Below are 16832 nucleotides of genomic sequence, written 5' to 3' on the forward strand. Positions count from 1 at the left end.
GCTGAGAGCTGGCAAATAGAATCCAATGTTTTAGTCATACGTGGCATTAATATACAAACGTGTTACCTTTTCAGCTATAGTTAGTGATATTATTTAAAGCAAAGAATTTTCATGGAAATGATCATCATCTATTTTGATACAGGAAACCTAGTGTTCACTAATACTAGTGAATTTTTAAAAAGCAATTTTTAAATCCTATTTTCCATTTCCATTGGATTTTATTTTGAAATATATCTGGGGGTGTCTGGTTCAGTCGGTTAAGCACCGGACTTCAGCTCAGGTCATGATCTCTTGGTTAGTGGGTTCGAGCCCTGTATCAGACACTGTGCTGACATCTCGGAGCCTGGAACCTGCATCAGATTCTGTGTCTCCCTCTCTCTCTGCCGTTCCTCCACTCACACTTGCTCTCTCTCTCTCTCTTGCTTTCTCTTTCAAAAATACATAAACATTAAAAAAAAAAACCTCTCCTAACAAACAGAACTTGAACTGAAAATGAAATTTTATTGTTGAATATCTTTAAATATTCAGAGATCATTTTTAAGAAAAAGTTGAAAGTTTAGTATACCATTTTCTCGTCAACTACAATAATAAGCTTTCAAGTCTCTCACCAAATGTTTTTGATGTTATACATGACATCAATGTGGCTGCTGTTTTGAATTTAATGAGAAGGCACTTGGAAGGTAAAGTCAAAAGGTACCCCAAGAAAATATATATTCCTAAAAAGATGTAGATTTCCACAGTCAATACCCCATGACATACTCAGCTGCAGGAAGGGTCTCATGTAATGTCCTTCCTCCAGCTTATGAGCTATATCCTCCTCACCGGAAGGTGGACTTGGGTTTTGTGCACTGTGAGCAACTGAGCCCCAGAGGAGTGACTACCCTCTGATCCAGGGTGGGATTCCCTCTCCCTAAATCAGGCTGCTCTAAAGGACAACTCTGGTGTTTACTTTTATATTTTCTTTTTATTTTCCACGAAAGCTTCAGGTTTTTTAAAGAACTGAGTGCACGCATGTTGTTTGTGAACAAGCAGGAGAGCCTGGTGAGAAAAGGTCAGCAGCTCTTTTGAAGACATTTGATTACAACAACAAAAGCCCTTAAGTTCTGTTTGATAACTAATCTAAGTATTAAAGTGACTCTACATTTATGGGTCTTGTTATTGTTATAACAAATGCAAATTATCAATCTGTAATTCAGGAACATATAAAAACGTTCCCCTTGGGGACTCCTGGGCGGCTCAATCGGTTAAGCAGCCGACTCTTGATTTCGGCTCTGGTCATGATCTCACGGTCTGTGGGATCAAGCCCTGCGTCAGGATTCTCTCTCTCCCCCCTCTCTCATTGATCCTCCCTGGTCCATGCTCTCTCTCTCTCTCTCTCTCTCTCAAAATAAATAAATAAACCATAAAAAAATTAAAAATGTTCCCTTCGAATAGTACATGAATTTTCAAGTAACAAGAATTCTTCCTACAGAAGGCTGAACTTGCCCTCATCTTTGAGGGAAGGCTGTGTTGCCCTTAGCTGGATATTAAACACCTCTTTCAGGGAGGTGTCGTCAAATGCAACCATTACCACTGAGAGGGAGAGAAAGTTCCCTTCTGTTCAAAGTGACTTTTAATGGACTCTAGCTCATGTGATGGTGGTTATGTAAAGAAGGAAGCATGAAGTCTAAAGCAAATGCCTGAAGCGCACTGCTGGGAGCTTTGGGGGTTCCTGGCAAATCGCAGGGAGGTCGGTCAGTACCTCACTCCAGATTCTCAGGCCCCCAAAGATACGCTGGGATACACAGAGTAAAATCTCCACACTGACCTGCAAACCACCATCAACGACTCTGGCACTTGGGAACATTATAATTTTGCCTTCCTAGGTTTCCTCACGCTCCATGTTTCAACACAGAGTGGCATGCAGCTTTGAGGAAAAGGGGTCAGGAGGCTCTGATGTGGGTCATGCTGTCACCAGCTCACAGTGAGGCCCTGGGACTCAGTTCCTTCATCTATATGACGAGGTGGTTAAACTGGAGCAAAGATCCTTGACCTTTCATTTCATCCCACAGGTGCCTGCTTTCGAAAGGCTTTAGCTGCTAACAGAATAAATAACGTGGCTTACTAGGTCAGAGCTACTTCAACTTGATCATAGACGTAAGTACCTTCTTTTTAACAGCGAAAACAGATTGGTACCTTCAGAGAACTAGGGGACTCAGGGTCCTAGATGATTCCAATAGATTCATTCTATTCATCCTTTGGCTGCAATCGGTTACTGGAGAGGCCACTGCCTTCAGTGCTACACAGCCGAGCACAACACAGGCGAAAATGCCTGGGGTGGGGGGAGGGCACATTTGGAAGCTGCCAAGCAGATGTTGGCACCTATGGAGTGTTAAGCGCCAGCCCAAATCTCAAATGTAAACGGCACCAACACTCTCTCAACTCCATGCATCCGGTCTGGGGCGGGTTAGGATATTTGTTTTGAGCACTGTGCTTGCCAGGTCAAGGCATGCATTCTCTCCACCTTTTGGTTCATTGAGGCACAGCCTCTTCTAGGATCTCACGTGTTCACACAAAGCCAGGCTGCTTGCCAGGCCTGACACCCAGCCCCGCAGGGAGCGACGGATTCAGCAAAGCCTACAGCATCCAGCCAGGGAGGCCTCCCGGCCCCACCGGGTGGAGGGGGGCGGGGCACCCCTGCTGTTTTCTGAGTGAATCCCCATTGCACGCACACAGAAGCCCTGTGTTCAACTCCATCCACCTAGAGACCAGACTACAAAAGTCATCTGCAGCTTCTGTGGGGCAAGTAAGCCCCGGGTTCTGAAAGTATGAAAGCCAAAAAGAAATGCGTTGGGCTTTCCCCGAAGACCTGAAGCATGAGCAACACCACCACAGCAGGGTGGCCGGCCACCCGCTCACCTAAATACCAGACATCATAAATCAGTAGCCAGACCAGCTACAGATCATCTGTGAGAGACCACGCATTGGAAAGGCATTCGTGTGCCCAAAGGCAACGCTGAAATCGGGCAAGAAGCAGGGAGGCTGAGGCTTCAAAACTGTAAGGGGAAATTATTTCCAACCCAGGACTCTAAACCCAACCAAACTAGCAATCAGCTGAAAGGGTGGGATGAAGACGTTTTCTGCACACAAGTTCTCCAAACATGTGCTTCCTTTGTGATCTCTCTAAGCTGGGGAATGTGTTCTCCAGATACAGAAGAGTTCACCAAGAAAGAATCTAGTAAGAGAGAAAAAACACAAAAACAAAAACAAATGAAGAACTCACAATCAACATCAGAAAACCTTAAACTACCTCAAGCGTTCTCAAGGAGAAGAAATGGGACCTCCATTAGCAACCTTCTCCAGGCTGCTAACTTTCCCCTGACCCCATTTTCAGCATGGATCCAGTAACAGAGGCCCTACTCCAGGCCAGAGGGAGCAGGGGACAGTGCGGAAGTCCTAAGGGGACAGCAGGCCCAGGGCACGATGACACGAGAGCGGACAGGAGGGTGGGGGTTCCCGCAGGGATTGCTCCAAAGGTAAACAAAGGAAAGAAACTGAAATGTCGGCCTAATATGTTTGCCCTTTATCAGAAGGTGTTTTCTACAGATGTTAGAGAGAAAAAAAGATCAAATAGAAAAACTGCTAAGAATAACAGCATAATAAAGTTAGGCCAGAAAAGAGCTATAAATGTGGCATTCTCCTTCACTCACGGACGGATGAACAATGCTTACCCAGTCATAGGGACTGAACCCCAAATAGTGACTTCCTTATAGTGGATGGAGGAAGGAAGGGTGTATATGTGGGTTGTGGTGGGAGGGAAAATGTCTTGGATAGCTAAGTCAAGAAACAGCACTTAAGAAAGAATTTTGGGGGGCAGCTGGGAAGTTCAGTCCGTGAGCATCCGACTCTTGGTTTCAGATGAGGTCATGATCCCAGCATCGTGGGATGGAGGCCCATGCCGGGCTCTGTGCTGAGCATGGAGCCTGCTTAAGGTCTCTCCCTCTGTCTCTGTCTCTCTCAAATTAAAATTAAAAAAAAAAAATTGTAACTTTGTCTGGTGACTGATATTAACCAGACTTACCGTGGTGATTTTTGCAATATATACAAATATCAAATCATTATGTTGATTACCTAAATCTAATATGTTCCATGTCAATTACACCCCAAAAATTTTTAAAGTATTGTTTATAACTATAAAGAAAAAAAAGGAGTGGCATTTAAAGGATATTGCTTAGAAAAGCCTGAATGGAACTGAAAAGCAGAAAATTAACAATAGCTGCTTTGAGAAACAGGACTGAGAACTGGGGAGAGGCCGGGCGAGAGACTGCTGTTTTTTATTAAAAGTCTGGTGGCATTAATCAGAGAAAGAAAGTGTGTTTGTGCGTATACAAAAAAAAAAAACACAAAAAAAACCAGTCCCTGAATTTCATGTGTGGGATTCTCATCATCACTACATATTCTGTCATTATGGGGGTTTTTCTTTGACTGGAGGGTATTCAACAAAGTTTTAATAAGTCTCTAAGAATTAGAACACACAAAAAAATAAAATACCCTCAAGTTGTGCAGGTGCCATGGAAAATATAGGCAGATCTACAACCGAAATTAACAGAAGACGGAGTGGGAGGACTCACAGAAGAGGTAAATGCAGGAAGATTCATGGAGGACGGAGATACAGGCCTGGGAAGGAGTGGCCCTGGGCCAGGAGAGCTGCACACCACCACACGTTGCACCCACTGGGCTCTCCTGATCTTGTTTTGTCCTCCCCCAATAAGGACAGCACCATGTGGGGCCCTGGGTGGTGCCGTCAGTTAAGCCTTTGAGTCCTGATTTGGGCTCAGGTTATGATCTCATGGTTTGACAGTGTGGAGCCTGGTTGGGACTCTTCTCTCTCTCTCTCTCTCTCTCTCTCTCTCTCTCACTCTCTCTCGCTCTCAAAATAAATAAATAAACATAAACAACAACAAAAAAAGACATCACCATCAATGTCAGCCCAGCCCCACCCAGGGTGTGGCAGACTGCTCCTTAAAGATGTCATTTCCCAAACACTAAACAAGATGTCACGTCCTAAAGTACACGTTTTAAGTACAGCATCCGTGGTGTGGCCATCGGAGAACTTGCAAGAGTCCACTTGACATTTTACCTGTAGAGAAAGAGCCTCCCTGAGGCTCCAGAGGGCACACACAGGAGGAAAATGAAACATGATAAAGCTGGACCATCTGACATCTCGGAGAAATGCACATCTTGTTTTGGTAATTAACGCCTCAAATGGAATACAAAGGTGGCGGCGTGGAGCTGTGGGCGAGGCCGTGGTCGGTGCGAATTTATTACTGGGAAAAATAAATTAACTTCTTTCCCTAAAGCAGACATATGCAGCTACGTGGGAGGCAGCTGATGTTTTAATTTGAGAAGTAAATTAACTCTGAGCAAGGGACAGAGGGGATAAGCCGTATGAAATCACGTCTCACTTATTTCAATCTCCCTTTGCAATAGAGTCTAGTTTATTGAGGAAAGAACATACAAGAAGACCAGTTAAAATGCCAGCACTGCCACATACTGTCATCTTGGGGGTGAGTGACTTAAAAGCCCTGAACCGCAATATCCCTCCTGCAAAATGGGGCAATGACCCCTTGCTCCATGGTGTGAGAATTCAGTAAGATAATAACTCCATTAAGTGCCCAGCAGAGTCCAGTGAAGGGTCGGTGTTAAACTCAGTGACCACCGCAGGCAGGAGTGAAGCCATGCAAGCCTACAACACTGTGCAGCAGAATTTGTCAAAGGAAACTTGCTACACAGCAGCCAGGGGGGGTGGCTGGCAGTAACCAGGGTGAGGTTCAGCGGGTTGGGGCCGTCGGGGAGGAGGGTGATCCCAGTGTGGGGATGTTGAATTTGACATGCCTGAGGGCCACCAAGTGAAGTCATCCAAGGAAGTCCCTGCAGGATTCGCCCCATGGGCTGATGTTCAGGGGACAGAGGGATGCGGTACAGATTTGGGAGGGTGGGGGTGCAGGCGCGGGTAGCTGGGAATTCCCAGGGGAGCACTTGCTGGGTAAAATGAGGAGGGCCTGGAGGACAGTGCTGGGGACACTGTCATCACCAAGGTGGGTCGCCAAGAGGAGCCCCATTCACAGGCGCGTTGGAACACTCCTCATTTACCCGCACAGGCCTGCCAGTCCTCAACCGCTTTCTTCCCAGCCCCAGATCACTCAGTGCCCCTGATTTTACCTCCCGAGGCCCCGAGTCCATCTGCCCCCCCGCCCCCCAACTGCGTCTCCTCACCTCCATGTGCTCCTATGAAACTCCTCACTAGTCTCTGGCCCCAGGAGCACTGACAAAAAGCCAAAATGCAGAATTCAGCAGAGCTGCTGCAGAGTTTCAGGCTACACCAGCGGCATCTTCCCCTTGCTCACCCACCCCCACCACATGGGACTCCTTGCTTCTCTGTTAACACCTCAAGGCCACATCACTCAGGGCCTTTGCACACACCAGTTCCTCCATCTGGAACATTCCACCACAAAGGGAGCTGCTTGCATCATTCCAGGACTCGTTCTTCAGGCGTCTGTTCGAGGTCACTCCTCCATCCACTCTGAGATGCCCACACTGACCACTTCAGCAAAGCAGCACTTCTAGCATTTTGTATATTTGCTTATTGTCTGCTATTTCCACCACTGGAATACAAGCTGTATGAAAAAAGGGATCCTATGTATATTCTGCGTCTGCTGTTACACCTCTGGCACCTAAAACAGTGTCCGTAGATGCTCAAGTACTTGTTGAATTTTTGAATGGAGTTTTCAGAAGAAAGAGTCTAACATGATGGTATTCATATTAGGGTAATAGATGGAAACTGCTTGTTTGATTTAGCCCAAATTTCTCTGCACAGTCTAAGACTAGCAGCTTCCTAAACTGGCCCCAACATCTGTCTTGCTACCTCACCTCTGGATATTCCCCAGAGCACATAAACAACTCCCCCCTCCCCTCTGGTCTCATCCTCTCCCCTCCTGTCTGTCTCTTGATCTGTCTACAGAACTGAAGAGTTATGAGTGCTACCCTGTACCCTGTTCAAGTGTCCATGAATTAACCAAGTACCCAGTACCTAAGATCTACTCAGTACATATTCACTCCCTTTGACTTCTTATATACGGACCATCCTGCCTCCGTCCAGTCCCCATACTCCCCCCTTCATTATCCAAGGGAATTCTTTCTATTGCGTCTTTCCGGTCCGTGTGTGCTAATTTAGTGTGTGCAGCATGACCCTGCATTAAAATTATTTTTTTACTAATGTTTCTCTTACCAGGGGTCCGAACGTGTCTCAGTCATCCCTGAATTCCCAGCAGCTAGTAATAATGAATGATACACCTCATTTATTTGTACTCATTTGGATCAATCCAGCAATGTAAAAACAGCCAGGCACAACAGGATAAAAAGAAAAAAGAGAGAGAGAGAGAGAGAGAGACGCGCAAAAAGAAGCTGAGGTAAGGTTGTTACCCAAATACATAACCATAAAATTGTGCAAAATTGCCAAAGATGAGCTGTGTTTATTAGAGAGGAAAACCTGGTGGGTTTCTAGAACGAGGGTTAATCTGGTTAAAACCACCCCATTTCTTAAGTCTTCAACCCGAAGTTCCCGGTGCTAATGGACCGCGGTCTGAGAAAACAGGCTCGCACGGGAACTCATGAGCAGCCACCGTGTGTGACAATAAGGACGTGAGACGGCCGCTCAAGAAATGTTTGCTAAAGGCTGAACACAAAAAAGTCCGTAACTATTTTCAAGGAACTGAAGCCTTTCTATTTTGCGATCCCTTTCTTAGACTAGCCCCACCCTATCTAGGCAAGGGGAATATTCTCTGGTTCAGCTCAGTTCACCAAACCTTTTGAACATCGAACAATGTTTCTGAGCCCATGCTGGTTCCAGGCATCCAAGGATAATCATTTTTATTCATGTCCCCAGAACAGCCCCTGAGCGGAAGGCAGGGGAGTCTCCACGGGCTGACAGCATCAGGTACTTGGCCCCCGTTTATTCCTGGGCTTGTGCTACATGGAAAGCCCTGATTGCTAATCTTGCTCTTACAATTATACCTCTCTTTTTAGGTCTAGACGGTAATGCGCACAGAGCTTTCATTAACTATTCCAACCCCCCCCCCCCCCCCCCGGATCTCCACTATTCCAGAACTGTGAGGCTCTAGAGATTGTGGCATACAATTTAGAACCGTGGTGAACTGTTTCAATCAATTCACTGAACCAGCCATGCCTCCTAAACCAGAGTGTAAGCTCTCAGAGACGAACGCAGACCTTGGGCTTCTGGTATACCCTCTGGGCCCACACCATGCAGGCCTGGAGCAGACACTCGTCACAGCTGCTGCCTTCCCACGTGGAACAGACATAAGGTGAGGAACATGGCCTGGACTGGCTAAGGCTAACAAAAATCCCTCCGAAGGCAAAAGCAACATTCTTCCAACACAATTATTTTTGCCCTATGCTGAAATCATTAGGTATAAATCTATAATATTGTAAAATGGAAGTCCCAATTGGAGGCTCCTATGATCTATCTTCTATTACTCTTTAGAGTGACACAGTAAAACAAAACAAAAACAAAAACCATAGTAAATTTGTGGAGAGGGGGCATGGCTTCATGACTACAGTCTAGGATTGTGTTTCTCTTTTTTTTTTAATTTTTGTTAAAAAGGTAATTTTGATTTATATTTATTATTGAAGTTGAACATTGAAAAATTGTTAATTTTAAGATCTATAGATAGATATCCAACTTTCAATCTGTCTGTATCATTATGTTTGAAATGAGGTTTTTTTTTCTGATTTCATTTTATGTATTTATTTTTATTTATTTTTTTACAAATAGTTTATTGTCAAATTAGTTTCCACATAACACCCAGTGCTCATCCACATAGGACTGTGCTTTTCAATATGGTGGCCACTAGCCACGTGTGGCTATTTAAATTTAAGTGAAATTAAATTACAGTTCTTAAGTCAAACCAGCCACATTTAATATCTTCAACAGCCACAAGAGGCTACCATACCAGGCAGTACAAATGTAGAATATTTCCATCACTGCAAATATTCTATTGAATAGTCTACGTCAAAGTCATCCTTGATAATTCAGCTAAACTCCTATGAGCCTGTTTCCTCCTGTGTAAAAAGGGAGCAATACCTGTCTCGTTGAGTTGCTCTAAGATTTAAATGAAGAGCTCAATATGATGTCCTTAGTGATTTTAGTGGTTATAGTTTGACAAACTGTAGAGTCATATATATATATGAGCATCTAACAATCGTCAAAATAGTGGCTGTCAAAGGGGGTTACTATCAGTTAGAATAAAGACATTCTTGTCTCAGGCAATGTGAATAGAAGGATGCTTTCCAGGAGGAGATGGGGGTGGGGGTGCAGTACACACTGCCCAGATCGTCTCAGGAATGCTGCATTCAGGAGGGATACAGATAAACTGAAGCATGTCTATAAGAGTCTGGAAAACAGTGAGGGAAGGAGCCCAGAATATCTCATTTGGGAGAAAAAAGACTCAGTAGGAGTAAGAACAGAGTACAGCTTGTAACAAAGGATTGCCCTAGAAAGGGGGGGCGGGGGGGAGGTGGATCTTGGGCATCTGCAGAGGTAATCCAAAGGTAGGTCTAACTCATTATAAGGAACAGATTTACTAGAGTTGTCACCAATGGAAATGCTGCCTCGTGGAGAAGAGGGCTTGTGATCCCAGAAACTGCTCAAATGTCACGGTTCTCAGACGCGGGTGTGTATAAGGTCACCTGGAAAGCTGGAGAGAATTCAGATGCATTGGTCCCCAAACTCCGGGGATTCTGGTTCAGTAGCTGTGGAGTGGAGCCCATCGCCTTTGTCTCTAACAAGTGCTCAGGTGATGCCCTTGACGACGCCAGCCAGAGACCACTCTGGGAGGGCGCACGACCCAAAGCAAGCAAGCTGGAAGAACCCATCAGTGACGGGACGGACGGGGCCCTTGAAACCAAGTGGGAGGTGGACTTGGCAACCTTCCAAACCAGCTCTTGCGGGCAGTGCCACCAAGACGCTCAGTGGGTCCAGCGCACTTGCCCAGCCTGAGAAAACCCGAAAGGCAGAGCCCCTCTTGCCAGGCACACCCTCGTGTATTGCCCTCAAGCACACCCCTTTTTTGCAGTTTCACTATTTCCACAAATGGAAGGGAATGTCACCACGCGGTGCCAGAGGCCCTGGGGCAAACAGCCTATGCAGGGACAGTTCTGCACCAGCTGTGAGTTCACAATGAAGTCCCATCAGGGTGGCTTTCTGGGATGCAGAGGCAGAATCTGCCTCAGGAAGATGCCATTCAGTTTCAGTGCTCTGACCAGCAAGGGGGTTCAGAAGACGGACATTTGGTCCCATCGCTTACCTATCCAAGGCAACAGCTACTTGGCCAAGCAAGACACAGGACAGAGCATGCCCCGGCTCTCCCGGAAAACAGCCATTTCACACAAAGATCTGTACCTGAATTTTTTTTAAACAACTTTATTCATAATAGCCAGCCCTGAAAAGAACCCAAATGAACATCAACTAGCCAACAGACAGACAAATTGTGGCAAATACCTTAAGTGGCATAGGAGGCAACAATAGAAAGGAAAAAAAAAATAACACAACAGGGATGGACCTCAAAGCTTTACGCCGAGTAAACAAAGCCAGACACAGAAGGCGTCATATTATAGTCTATCATTTATATGAAACTTTAGGGACAACTCTAACCCACGGTGCTGTAGAGCAGATCAATCCCCAGACATAGGTGCTGACAGACAAGGGAACCAAAGAAATCTTTTGGAGAGATGGAGTGTTCTAGATCCTTTTTCTTTAAATATCTAGTTTTTGGGGGTGAGCGGAAGCAGGGAAGGGTCAAAGAAAGGGGGACAGAGTATCCTAAGCAGGCTCTGCACTGACAGGCAGACAGTAGCAAGCCCAGTGTGGAGCTCAAACCCACAAACCGCGAGATCATGACCTGAGCTGAAGTTGGATGCTCAATCAACTGAGTCATCCAGGTGCCCTGGAATGTTCTAGATCTTGATTGCTATATGGTTACACAAGCCTATACATTTGGCTGTACACTGGACATGTGTGCATTTTACTGATGAGAGTTTACTGCAAAAAAGCTAATCTTTAAAAACAAAAAAAATGGGCATTTTCTGTTTCATTGGGTTCATTCTATTTTATGCTGTGCTTAAAAGTGGTGTCCTTTAGCAACATGCAGAAGAATGAGGCTAGACCACTTTCTTACACCATACACGAAAAGAAACTCAAAATGGATGAAAGACCTAAATGTGAGACAGGAAACCATCAAAACCCTAGAGGAGAAAGCAGGCAGTAACTCTTTGATCTCAGCCGCAGCAATTTCTTGCTCAATACATATTCAAAGGCAAGGGAATTAAAAGCAAAAATGAATTATTGGGACCTCATCAAGATAAAAAGCTTCTGCACTGCAAAGGAAACAATCAACAAAACCAAAAGGCAACCGACAGAATGGGAAGAGATAGTTGCAAATGGCATATTGGAGAAAGGGTTGGTATCCAAAATTTGTACAGAACTTACCAAACTCAACACTCAAAAAACAAATAATCCAGTGAAGAATTGAGCAGAAGACATGAATACTTTTCTAAAGAAGACATTAAGATGGTCAACAGACATGAAAAGATGCTCAATGTCACTCATCATCAAGGAAACACAAATCAAAACCACACTGAGATACCACCTCTCATCAGTCAGAGTGGCTAAAATGAATAACTCAGGAAACTAGATTCTGGCAAGGATGGGGAGAAATGGGAACCCTCTTGCACTGTTGGTGGGAATGCAAACTGGTGCAGCCCCTCTGGAAAACAGTGTGGAGGTTCCTCAAAAAATTAAAAGTAGAACTACCCTACGAACCAGCAATGGCACTACTAGTAATTTATCCAAGGGATACAAGAGTGCTGATGCCATCGGGACACATGTACCCCAATATTTACAGCAGCACTTTCAACAATAGCCAGATTATGGGAAGAGCCCTAATGTCCATCAACTGATGAATGGATCAAGAAGATATGGTTTATATATATACAGTGGGATACTACTCGGCAATGAGAAAGAATGAAATCATGACATTTGCAGCAACATGGATTGAACTGGAAAGTATTATGCTGAGCGAAATAGGTCAGAGAAGGACAGATATCATATGTTTTCACTCATATGTGGAACTGGAGAAACTTAACAGAAGACCATGGGGGAAGGGAAGGGGAAAAAATAGTTACAAACAGAGAGGGAGGGAGGCAAACCATAAGAGACTCTTAAATACAGAGAACAGACTGAGGGTGAATGGGGGGTGGGGGAGAGGGGGAAATAGGTGATGGGCAGTAAGGAGGGCACTTGATGGGATGAGCACTGGGTGTCGTATATAAGTGATGAACCACAGGAATCTACCCCAAAAACCAAGAGCACACACTTAACACACTGTGTGTTAGCCAACTGGACAATAAATTTTATTCTTTTTTTAAAAAGTGGTGTCCTTGATTGCTTGTGCGAGGAAACTGAGTAACCAGGGACAGGCATGGGAAAGAGACCTCCAAGCTGTTTACCGTTTTGTACTTTTAAACTTTTGAACTGTGTGGCGGTATTAGTAATTTCTTAAAATAAATAAAATTTAAAATTAAGAAAGACAATTTTAAAAACATGTTCTCTGTTGGTAACATGAGGACATCACAGCCCTAAGACTATTGGGCTGTTGCCCAATCTATTTCAAGTTGTGGAAATCTTGCTTCTTGAGACAGGCACTATATGGGGTCTGTATCTTATCAAACTCCTGTGAGCTGTGAGTGCATACCCTTTCTTAAGCTTTAGTATTCTAGCATTCTTCATAAAATATATCATAGATAAGAACACATACACACAGGTTTAAAACAACCAGAACTTGAATGCCACATAACTACCACCTGAGTCAAAAAACAGAACAGTGCCTGTGCTCCAGAACTTTCTACGTGTCCTTCTGTGGTCATTACCTTCTCACTCTTCCCAGACATAAACACTTTGTTGATTTTAGGGATAAGACTATCTCTCTAATCTCCTATATGCACAGCCCTAGTCAACACTGTGTAGTTTTGCACATTCTAAAACTTTCAAGAAACTGATCATTCTACATATGTGATTCTTCTGACCGAAGTTATGTTTGTAAAATTCATCGACCTTGTTGTCGATAGCTGTAGTTTATTTTCATTGTGATATAGTATTTTATGGTAGGAATATATGTACCAAAATTTATTTACCCATTAAAATATTGATGAACACTTTGACCTTTTTATTTTTTGGTCCCCAATGTCTATTAGAAAAAACAAGTCCCAACACATGGTCTGACATTCAAGGTGAGCACTGTCCCCAAATATGTGCCCCAAACCTCTAGTCTGTCTTATCTCCTTATTTTCTATACCAACTACTGTGTGATTGCATCAAAACATTAAGTACAAGTTCTTAAGGCTGGAATGCTGTTGAGCATATAATAGATCTACCCAAATCATTCCTGCCCGTTGGGGTGTTGGTCAAGCATGGCTGCCTTATGAAGACCGCACAAGCTCTTCCATCCACTTTGCTGTCACTCCCCCAAAACTCCATCAAATGAATTATCCTCTTTCTGATTCTTCTAGTACACCTGCTTCGTGTAGCTTTCTGTTACAGCCATTCGTTATGGCCACAGCTCAGACTTCGTGCTTCGTGGTGGACAGCACTAAGATCTTGCAGATTTTACACATGCAGGTAAACAATGTGAGAGCTTTTCAACCCAAACTCAAAAGCTTGAAAGCTACTGCTCATATCGAGTACTAAACCGTTCAAAGAAAATATGTTTACAAAGTGAATTTCGACAAAAATGAAATAACACCAGTTAAAGAGAACACATCATCACCATTGCTTAGGCCAAGATTAGCGTTCCTCATTTCTAATACTGATCTGCTTTTCTCATGAAAAATACCAAGTTTTAGAGGCCTCAGGACACAGAATGTTAGAGCGTCCTATAATTTAAGATCACTTGATAAGCACAGTATTTAAAGAATACGATGACCCTGAAAATTGTTTTAACTCCAAAAGCAACAGAGTGGGATAAAACACCAACATTTTAATGAAATTAAAAAATGGTTCAGAAATCCCAATTAATAAGTATTTAAGAATTTAAAAAGCAGGACAATTATCTTTCTGTCAGAGAAAGTACATGCACGGAATGTAGATGATGCAAACAGGAGAAGAAATAAATCTGAGAAGCAGAAAAAAGCTATAACTGGACTGAATGCCTGGCCATTGTTTGCCTCTCCATCAGACTCATTAAAAAAAAAAAAAAATGGATGGGGGTGCCTGACTGGCTCAGTAGATAGAGCATGTGACTCTTGATCTCAGGGTCATGAGTTCAAGCCCCAGGCTGGGCACAGAGCTTACTTAAAAATATATATATATTTTTTTAATGGATGGGAGACATCACTCCAAAATAACTCCAAATACATCTTTCAATCATTTTATGCAAAAAAACATTCTCTTTAACGGATATTAAAACTGTATCATAGAAAAGAACGTTTGGAATTTACATTAATTACGCTAAAGTTGTTAATATAAAAAGAGTTCCTACAAATCAATAGGAAAAAAGCCCAACGGCACAGTTAAAAATATGGACAAAAGTTCTTTATAAACAGACCAAAGAAACGATCATTATAATGGCTCCTGAACATAAGAAAAACTGCTCAATCCCAGAAAAATGCAACTTAATGCCAAATTGGGAGGCCCTGTGTTGCCTACCTGCTTTTTAAGAACAAAAAGTTTGGTATAATGCTGTTGGCAAGGGTAGAAACAGGCAGTCGCCCATATTGCTGGCTGGAGTACAAATTAGCAGAATTCCAAGGACGTTCTACAATGATATCCATCAAAATTACATGTGCACATTCTCTCGGACCCAACACTTCGACTTCTGGGACTCTGTCCTACAGAAATGCTTTCATAGATGCAGGATAATGTGTGTCAAAGGGCATTAGCTGTGACACTAAAATAGCAGAAGTCTGGAAATTATCTTGGTCCATTAGTAGGAAACAGGTTAAATAATTTGTGGCATCCTTATGACGGAATTCTATGCAGTTGCAACAGAACAAGAAAGTGATCGCCAAGACATAAGAGAAGAGGAATTGCCCAAATAGTATCTCACAATTTGTGTAGAATATTGCTTATTTGCTAAAACATGCACAATGTGGAAAACTATACCCAGTTTACAGTGCGGTAAAACGAAGGAAACACAGCCCTAAGATTACTGGACTGTGGTTCAGTGTAGCATAATACTATACCCTCCTTATTTGAGGGCTTACAAAACTTCATTAACAGGACAAAGAAATTTGGGATACGCAGTAGAAACGCGCACGGCTAGGATACCCAAAGTAGAGTCACATTCAAGGGGCCTGGTAAGATATAGCTCATTTTAAGAGGAAACCAGGACCGGTTACAGAGCAGCAGAAAAATCTCCAACTGGCTCTAGTTAACAAAGAAAATGGCAGATTGTGTATGTTTTGTGTACTTTACTTCCTAACGTTAAGGTTAAGAAATCTATGTCCAGTAACAAGCTATCTCCTGCCGACCCCGGGCTTATTCTGCACCCGTGTGGATCACACACGTATGAGGACACACGTGCAAACAAAGACCGCGTTTCTCCACCCCCCACAACACTGGTAGCTGAGCACCGGGCACGTCCTTCAAGGAAGGAGTGTCCTTACTGGTGAAGGGCTCTTTCTGGAGACACAAACCTGTTGATCAGGGGCTTTTCTGAGAACATTCCTGTGTATTCTGTCTGTGCTTCACCTGAAAATACGGCTGTTTTCCACACTGGCACACCTGGGGGGAGGGCAGGGGGTGATGTACATAATCCACCTGTTTGCCTCCTGTTTGCTCATCAGGGAGTTAAGAGAGTAAACCCAACCCCCCAGGGAATGGAAAAACAAATCATTCAGTGCCCATCTCGGGTGGCTGCCGAAGGCGGCGCGGTCTTGAGCGTGTACCCGGGCTGGTCCAGACGCCTGCTCGGGGTGCAAGAGCGAATACAAGTTCAAGCGCGTTTGCACTGGCATGGTTTTGGCAAGCAGGTGAAAACGCGTGAGTTTTCGAAAGCAAAGGCCAAAGTTTCGCGGCACGCTGGGTACACCTGCAGGTGCGGATGCTCGCGGGTCAGCCGACCACCCCCCAGGCCAAGCTGCATACACACACGAGGGATGACAAGTGTCTGTTGCGAAGCGCTTCTGGAGGAAACTTGAAGTGTGTGTCTACCTGTTCGAGAAAGGTGGCCCCGAAAGTGGGGCAGGGCGGACACTTCCCCCGCAGGGCTCAACGTGCACCGCACCCCACCCCCCACCCCACCGGGCCCGGGGCGCCCCAAGGTCACCCGCCCTCCTGGGCGTCCCCACCCGCCGCGAGCTCTCACCAGAACAGCAGGTTGGCCCCGACGAAGGCGAGCAGGCTGCGCAGCGGCCTCTCCCAGCTCAGGAGCTCTTCCGCGCGGCAGCCCAGCCACAGCACCGGCTCCCCCAGCAGCCAGGTCACGGCGGCGGCCGCCCCGCCCGCGGCCTCCTCCACCTGTCGGCCCGCGATGACCGCCACCGCCCCCTCCTCCCGCGCCTCCTCTCCCTGCTCCTCGGGGGGAGCCCGGGGCGGCGGCGGCGGCGGCGGCGGCGGCGGCGGCGCCCGCTCCGCGGCAGCCGGGGCCGGGCATCCCTCCGCGGCGTGCTCCGCAGGCGCCGGGCTCGCCATCTTCAGCGGCGCGGGCAGGCGGGCACGGGCGCGCGCGCGGCGCGCCTGGGTGTCGGCGCGGAGAGGCCGGCGGGTCCCCGCGCGGGGCGCG

At 45.3% G+C, this 16832-nt stretch overlaps 1 protein-coding gene across 1 annotated transcript in view; it reads right to left on the reverse strand.

The window, feature by feature from the left end:
• RETREG1 (reticulophagy regulator 1) overlaps window positions 1-16741 on the reverse strand; it is a 122288-nt gene extending 105547 nt beyond the window's left edge. The window contains exon 1 of the mRNA XM_039238842.1: window positions 16416-16741. Coding sequence (XP_039094773.1) covers window positions 16416-16741 — 326 coding nt within the window. The remainder of the gene's footprint in view (window positions 1-16415) is intronic.
• Between the last annotated feature and the right edge of the window lie 91 nt (window positions 16742-16832).

Source organism: Hyaena hyaena, unplaced genomic scaffold (assembly GCF_003009895.1).
Source record: "Hyaena hyaena isolate Hyena2069 unplaced genomic scaffold, ASM300989v1 scaffold_148, whole genome shotgun sequence".
Lineage (NCBI taxonomy): Eukaryota > Metazoa > Chordata > Mammalia > Carnivora > Hyaenidae > Hyaena > Hyaena hyaena.